The sequence below is a fragment of the Mastomys coucha genome, unplaced genomic scaffold (assembly GCF_008632895.1).
Source record: "Mastomys coucha isolate ucsf_1 unplaced genomic scaffold, UCSF_Mcou_1 pScaffold5, whole genome shotgun sequence".
NCBI lineage: Eukaryota > Metazoa > Chordata > Mammalia > Rodentia > Muridae > Mastomys > Mastomys coucha.
Window position 1 is genome coordinate 46879740 of NW_022196911.1, and position 8031 is coordinate 46887770.

Here is an 8031-nt window from a genome sequence, read left to right on the forward strand (position 1 = left end):
TACAGAGATCACATATTGTTACGCGGAGCTTCAGGTATGGGCACAGGCTGACCTTACGTGACAATGGTAAGGAAACCCAAAGTCTAGCCTGCTGCCAGTATTCCTGTAGAATCAGGCAGCTGAGTCTCTAGAAACCCCAGCAAGTCCCATAGGGTGTCCATGTACTGCACATACATCTGTACAGCACATACATCTGTACAGTGTGCTCTCTCTCTCTTTCTCTCTTTCTCTCTCTCTCTCTCTCTCTCTCTCTCACACACACACACACACACACACACACACACAAACATACACACACATACCACAAGCAGTCCAACACCTATGCCCGGGAACCTGGGTGGCTGGCTTCTCCGACAAACCTGAGGCCCTTACGTTGCAAAGACTCACTCTCTCGCCTTTCACAAAGCCAGAGCCCATTTAATAAAGTAAACGAGCATTCTATCTTTCTTGACTTGTTTCAAAATACACTTACGATACAGAAAAATACTTTCCTTGCACATTAGCCTGTGTCCTGTGATGAGGAAATGAGGTGGAAGGGGTACGTCAGCCAGAACGGGTCACAGAGTCCTTTCTCCCTCCCTAGGGAGGGGTTGTGGATGAGGGCAAGAGTGGGCACTGCCTCTGGCCTGGAAAAGGTGCCTTGGTCATAGTGTGGCAAAGCCATCTACACCACAGATTGTGTGGCCTGGGAGGAACTAGGGAGAGGCTATGGGACATCCTCATCCTCCCTGCAGCCCGAGGAACATCTTAGAATTAGAGACGGCTGCTGGATGAAGACTGCCATGGGGCTCGGCCTAGTGAAGGGGTCTGCTAACTGGCCAGCCATTATCACAGACAACAGCTGGGGCTTCTATGGCAGAGCCGGGTGGGACAGAGTGGTCAGGGACATTCCCTTCCTCCCTCTGCAGCGTTTGGTTGTTCTTTAAGCCCCCATGCCCTTCATGCCCCGCAGGTCAGATCACTGGGCGGTCCGGCAGATGAGATTGCGACCCAAAGTGACCCAAAGCACAGGGGTAAGGAAGGTCTGTTCAAAGGCAGTAAACAAGAGATGGGGTGGGGATGCTGACAATGAGCTGTCACTATCACCAAGACGGGCAGACAGACTAAGTCTATGTGGTAGTCGATGCCATCCAGATGCCCAGGATCCTTGGAGCCCAACCCATGCCCTCAGAGTCCATTTGGATAAGACGAGTTTGTCCAATCCTCTAACTGAAGTCATTAATCTTTGTTTCTGATTTTGCTCAAACTCACCATCGTACCTTTGATAGTTTTGGAGTCGAGGTGGGTGAAGGTCCTGTGTATTTGCTCTTTGTGTATCTCTGTGGTGGCAATGGGGGAAACCACGCTGGATTCACAGTCAGGATTCTCCCCCCCTCAAAAGGGGGAGGAGTCCTCAAAGATTAGGACCACACTCACAGCGGCTCAGCCCAGGGACAAGGTGGGTTGTAAACCAACAACAGCAGCAGCAGTGGTTGCAGCCGCGGCAGCGCAGCCTCCTCCGAGGCCTTGGGCCCTTCTCTGTACGTGTGTGCAATAACCGAGTCTCTGATCTTTGTGGCTAACCAATTCCTTTGAAAAGGAAGTTCAAGTCGACAGTTGTCAGGTCCGGGCTGTGCTGTGTATTATGGTCAGAAGATTCTTTGGCATTCTCAGAATGATTCGACTGGTTCACTGGACTTTTGCAAGGTTCCGGTTGGAGAAGTTCTGGCTTTACCAGTGGCGGAAGTGACCCAAGAGTAATTCATAAAAGAAAAAAAAAATGTTTTCACGGAATTCCTTTGTTCCCTGAGCTATCACCCTGGGGCTACTCCATCAAACCTCTTCAGAACTATCTGGGGACTTGGAGGAGGGGGGGATTTGGAGAGGAGTAGGAAAGGGGGTGGGTATAGTAGGGAGGGAAAAGGGGTTAAGGCGCTAAGGGACAGAGGAACACAGGAAGATCCAGCAACAATTCAACCAGCCCCAGCAGGCCAGCATTGACCTGCCCTGGGCCCCGGGATCCCACTACACTTGTTGGAAGAATGTTTCCAGAAGGAAACCAATGAGGAAGCTCATCTCTTAGCAGGACTAGGAAACTTCAAAAGGCAAACGGTCTGGTCTGGCCAGCTCCATATGGAGACAGCAAGACTGTGGCCGAGACTGGCCCCATAGGAAGAAAGGAAGAAAGGAAGTTCAAGCCCCAGAGTGGGGTTCTGCAGTGGGCTGATCTGAGCCCCAAGTCCCGGGCTGGGCACTGGCCCTCCCTTGGAGCCCTCCACCTCTACAGGTGGAGGACTGTTTGGGGAGTCCCCTGAGTAAAGAACACAGCTCAGGAAGGATTCTGGGAACCCTTTCCCAGAGCTGCTTGGGCTGGGCACTGGCAGGGACAGAGCAGCAAGGGAGGGGGGGTTGCGGGTGGGCGGGCGGGTGGGCCTCAGATGTTGTGGGCTGTTCGGGAGCCAGCGGGCCCCCTGCACCCCCTCAGTGCTTTCTCATAGAAACTCGTTGTGCTTGTGACAGTGAATAGACTGGCTGGGTATCATTTGTTATACTTCCTTAGGGATCAGTGGAGTGCAGCAGGACACCCCCCACCCACCCAAAATGGACCCCAGTGCAATCTGGGGGGACAGGGCGGGGCAGGCCCTGGGATGGCCCATCTGCCATAAAATAATGCCCAAACGACAGTCTTTGTCACCCAGTGGCAGTGGGCAGGAGCCCTGAGCTCTCTCCCTCACCTTGTCTACATCAAGCCAGAAGCCCGGCGATGTGGCATGGGCTGGGACTGGGGTGGCACATAGAACCTGGTATAGTCCCCGTGGCTGGGGCCATGGGAGGAATCCTAATGTCCTAGGCCAGCACAGAGGAAAGACAACAGAGTGGAATTCAGAATTCTCTCTCTATTAAAAATAAAACCACGGTAGAGTGGTGGGTCTGAGACACTCAGCAGTTGGAAATGGCAGTTGTGATTGGGCTGAGGCCTTGTTGGGGACCAGGGCGGGGCCTGGGTGAGTTAGGAGGCCAGCACCCCCATGCGCACCACCTCCTCTGCTGCTGCCTCCCTGGAAGCCCGCTGCACCCCACTGTCCTCTGCCTCTACCTCAGAATCGCTCATCTCCTCATCAGAAAAGTAGCCGTCAGCCTCGGTGTCGAAATGCAGGCTGACCTTTGGCCTCTCGGCCACAGCAGGTGGCAGTCCCGTCTCAGCATCCGACCTAGCACCCGGAGATTTCCGACTGACCTTCATCTCTCGGGGTGGCCGGAGCCTGCCCAAAGGTTTGGGGCTCACTGTAGGGCCAGGCACTTGGACATTCAAGTCGGAAGCCACGGGGGCTGTCTCGTCCAGGATCTCAGAGGCCAGTGTTGGAGGGCTTTCCAGTGCTGCTAGGACTGGAGAGTCCCCAGCTGCAGGGCTGGACGGCAAATGAGAAGACGTCCTCCGTGGTGGCTTCCTCGTGGGTTGTCCTTGCGTGCCCTTGCCATCCTGGGACCAGGCCTTCTTGGGTGGCTTGTCTGGAGTGGTCCGTGCACTGGGCCCATCCTGCAGCGGGGGTGGTTTCTTCTTAGCAGGCAGGCGAGTGCGGCCTCTGGCCTTCCTAGCAGGGTCTCCAGGTCGTAGCGAGGGGTCCCTCATGAAGCTGAGCAGCGTCTCCTCATCTTGTAGCAATTCCTCTGACAGCAGACCTGGAGCAGGATCCTCCCGGTGCCCACTGTTCAAAGACCACTCGCTCATGGCCATGTCCTCTGCTGTGATCTGAACCGACTGTGCCAACCAGCTGTTGAAGAAAGTGCCGTCGATGGGGAACGAGGTGGACAGACCTGATGAATGGGAGAAAGGAGGCAGGTGAGATGCCACAGGTGTGTGAGCTCATGATAACCAACCCACCAAGGCAAGCCATCCTGTTCTGTCTGTGCATCCCACTAATGCCACCAAAGAGCAGGGGCTAGTCCAGGCTCACCAGGTTGACTGACCCCAGGACCAGCCTTTTAAATTGTGGAGTATGTGGGGAGGAAGGAAGGGGTGAGTTCCTTGTTCAAAGAGGAAGAATTTCAAAGTGTCAAGAGCAGACAGGCCACCAGGGGGCACTGCATCTTTATAGCCAGCGCCTCTAGCAGCTTGCAGGAAACACCCGATAGAGATCTCCCTGAAACAGGGTGGCCAGGACCCTGCTTTGGGCCCAGTTCTCTTGAGATAAATTTTGGCAGTGATTAGGGAATCTGATGTCACTTTTCTTAGTTGCTGGGTGGCTCAAGAAAGGTCAGCTGGGGTTGAACAAACAGCAGGTTGGTGTGGCTGGGTGGAGCGGGGAAGGCACATAGAGCGGTGGGGACTCTGGAAAGGTGGAACAGGGAAGGATAAAGACCTCGTGCAGTCCTGCCCTACCAGCATGGGGCTGATTTCTAGGGACCCAGTCCCTAGAGGATCCAGTCCCCTGTCCAGAGCAGCTCCTGAGCTGGCAGAGCTCTATGCAGCCAGAATTTCTTGGGATCTCTGGTGAGGTAAGGCTGAGCTGCTGTGTGCCCTGGAGGAGGAGGGGTCTAAGCGGCCTATCTCTGTTTCATGCTGCTTGGTCCCCTACGGGGTGAAGCAGAAAAGGCTAACATTAGCATCTGCCAGGCCATATGTGCCCGCCCCTTACTTACCCAACTGCCCTAGCACAGACTCGGGCCCAGCCTTCACTTTCTCTTTCTTCTCAGGGCTGCTGCCCTTGGGACCCTCTCGGCCTTTCCTTTTTGAGTCATTCTTCTTGCCCTTTGACCTCCTCCCAGAAGGCTCTGTGTTAGAGAAAGAGTTAAACCTGAGTTGTCACCCCATGGGTCGTCAATCAACTGTGTCTGCCAACCACGGTACCAAGGTCAGAGTCAATGTGCCAGAAACAGGGGCAGCTGGGGTAGGACACAAGGTAACTGCCTACAGCTCTAGGAAGGATAGAGAGAGGCACAGAAGTCCTTATGGGACCCGGACTTCAATGTGACCTACAAACCCCACAGACCCTGGAGAGTTCTTGAGGATGGAAAAGGTGACTGGACATAGGGCAGAAGAACATCATCTGGACATCAGAGGCTTAGATTCTAGGCCTGACACCACAGCCAAGTTCCTTGCCTCAGCCTCCAGCCCTGTTTCTGCAGTCAAGTAGAAGACAGGTTCGGGTTCTATATCTGGTTCTCTGCCCTTTGGTCTACAAAAGATGAGTCCCCAGCTGCTCAGCAGAGGCAGGGAGGCTTCTGGGAACAATGTCCAAAGAAGGCAGAGATGTGTCCTGAACTCTTCTCAGTCCCCAGAGCCTCTAATTAGACCTCGGTCTCCTTGCCTGTAACTCGGACCCCACACCTGATATTACAAGGCCCCTAGACCTTACATGTCTCACCATGGTTACCCTACAAGCCTCCTTAAGCACCCTCCCCCCTCCCTCCACATGCATTTACTTCAGGCACTGAAGATGCAATGCTCTCAATAAAGGTTCCTACTTAAGACAAGAGGCTTGCAGGGTCCTCAGACTCTGGCTTGGGGTGCAGACCCTCTGGTGTGTAGGATTCTGCGACGGAAGGCACTCTTCCTTCCTTGCTACCCTCAGCTTCCTTGAACACCAGCACTTTGTGTGGCCTCTAAGTATCGTAGAGTTCTCCTCATTACTTCCACCCCTTGTACCATGACTGATTGCACATCCTGGGACTCCACTTTACTTTCTTCTGTACTTGGGCAGGAAAGCTCTGGAGGCTTCATGACTGTCAGCTCCACGGGGCCATGACCTACTCTGACCTCTGTAATCAGCAACAGTAATTTTCTTTTCTCCTTTTTCCTCCTTTGATTACACTGCATGGTGACACATGACCATCTGTAACTCCAGTTCCAGAGGATCTGACACCCTCTTCTGACCTTCACAGGCAGGCACCAGGGACACATGTAGCACATGTACAGATGTGCAGACAACACACACGTAGAATATGGGTAAGAAAATGGTTCTTATATAGTCCAGGATGGTCTCGAACTTTCTTTCTTTTTTTTTTTAATTTTATTTATTTTATGTGTATGAGTGCACTGTAGCTGTATAGATGGCCTTGAGCCATCATGTGTGTGGCTGTTGGGAATTGAAGTCAGGACCCCTGCCAGCTCCGCTCGCTCCGGTCCCACTCGCTCTGGCATAATTTACTGTAACTGTCTTCAGACACACCAGAAGAGGGTGTCCAATCTCATTACAGGTGGTTGTGAGCCACCATGCTGGGATCCCAACTCAGGACCTTCTGAAGAGCAGTCAGTGCTCTTACCCACTGAGCCATCTCGCCAGCTCGATCTCGAACTTTCTAAGTAGAGGTGTATAACCTGGAATTTCTGATCCTCCTGCCTCTACCTCCCAAGTGTTAGGATTAGATGTGTACTTGTACATCTAGTTTTAAGTAATGTTGGGGAATCAAACCCAGGGAGGCTTCATGCAGGCTAGGCAATCACCCTATCAAATAAGCTACATTCCCAATCCCTTAGAGGCCAGAAGAGGGTGCTAAATGCCCTGGAACTGGAGGTACAGGCAGCTGTGAGCTACCATGTGGTGTCAGCAATTGAAGCCACAGCCACTGGAAGAGCAGTCAGTACTATTAATCCCTGAGCCTCCAGACCCCTTCCTGTACAGGTATGTATCGCCACACTTGGCTTTGATGAATGCTGTAACCCCAAAGGGTAAACGGAGCAACTCAGCTATGGGCAGGAAAGGGGGAAACCATTCCCGCTAATGATGCTCAGCATCTCTCAACACAAGTCCCAAAATGACCCCCCAAGCTGAGGCAGTGGTGGCAGGCATATCTCCAAAGTCCTCTCTACCTAGCTGTTTCTGCTGTGTATGTTCAACATTTGAACATACACAATGTTCCTGTGGCTGGCATGGCATGCATGTGTGCATGCGTGCGTGTGTGTCGAGCGTATCTTCCGTAACATGTCCAGACTCTAGAACTATCAATGTCAAGACCTTTGCTCCTGCTTCCTCCATCTGCTAAATGCATGTTATACCACAGGAATAAAAGACACAGCTGAGGGCTGGTGAGATGGCTAAGCGGGGAAGAGCACTGACTGCTCTTTGGAAGGTCATGAGTTCAAATCCCAGCAACCACATGGTGGCTCACAACCATCTGTAATGAGATCTGACACTCTCTTCTGGTTCGTCTGAAGTCAGCTACAGTGTATTTACATATAATAAATAAATAAATCTTTTAAAAAAAAAAAAAGACACAACTGATCAGAGAGGGAGACATAGCCTCATCTCCACACAGCTGCCTTCTGAGGACTGAAGCCTTATGTTCAGGAGCTGGCCAGCTCTGGCCTGTCTTGAACCCAGAAGAGCCAGGAAGACTGTGGGTCTGCACCTGTCCTCCTGCAAGCTAAGCCACTGTTGACGGAACTGGGCTATCCCAGGGCACCAGTGAGGCCCCTGAGGGAAGAGGCTTGAAAGCCACAGTCCAAACTCTCTGGCTCTTTGCCTATCAGCACAACCAGGGCCTTGAAAGGTTCCCGTATGGACCTGATGATTGTAATGTCAGTGAGAAGGGACTTGACCGAAGGGTTTCGGCCCCATGCCCATCCAGGCCTCGTAGACACACCTTCCCAGCAGGGGCACCATGCCTACCTCTGCAAAGATCTTGCTCAATAAGTTTCATCTGCAGATGGAATATCTGCTCCTGAAGCTTACAGATGGTGTGCTTCGTTCTCTCCCGCCTTGTCACCATATAGCACAGGTTCCTCACCTGAAGAGACACAGGAGAGATTTCTCACCTCACCTACTGCTGGCCACCTCAAAGGGCCTCCTGACTGGCTGGAAAAAAGCAGTGTTTTGAACACGGGCTATGGCTACTGCCTTCCCTCTGCCCAAGAAAATTGAGATTTAGCTCCCAACCCCCGAGTGTACAGGGAGTATCTGGTCACGAACTGGCAACCCTCTCTTCTCGTCTAACACCTACTTTTCCCAGCAAAGCAGCAACTCTGCAGATCTCGGTAAAACTCAGCGCCTACCACACCAGCACCACTTTCTCCTCCTCTCTCTCTCTCTCTCTCTCTCTCTCTCTCTCTCT

At 52.7% G+C, this 8031-nt stretch overlaps 1 protein-coding gene across 6 annotated transcripts in view; it reads right to left on the minus strand.

Moving 5' to 3' along the window:
* Positions 1–345: 345 nt before the first annotated feature.
* Jade2 (jade family PHD finger 2) overlaps positions 346–8031 on the minus strand; it is a 46960-nt gene continuing 39274 nt past the window's right edge. For all 6 annotated transcript variants that reach the window (XM_031351949.1, XM_031351954.1, XM_031351952.1 and 3 more), the window contains 3 exons: positions 7590–7707; positions 4621–4752; positions 346–3795 (listed from right to left, as the gene is read on the minus strand). In XM_031351949.1, the coding sequence (XP_031207809.1) occupies positions 2990–3795; positions 4621–4752; positions 7590–7707 (1056 nt within the window). In that variant the 3' untranslated portion in view covers positions 346–2989. The remainder of the gene's footprint in view (positions 3796–4620; positions 4753–7589; positions 7708–8031) is intronic.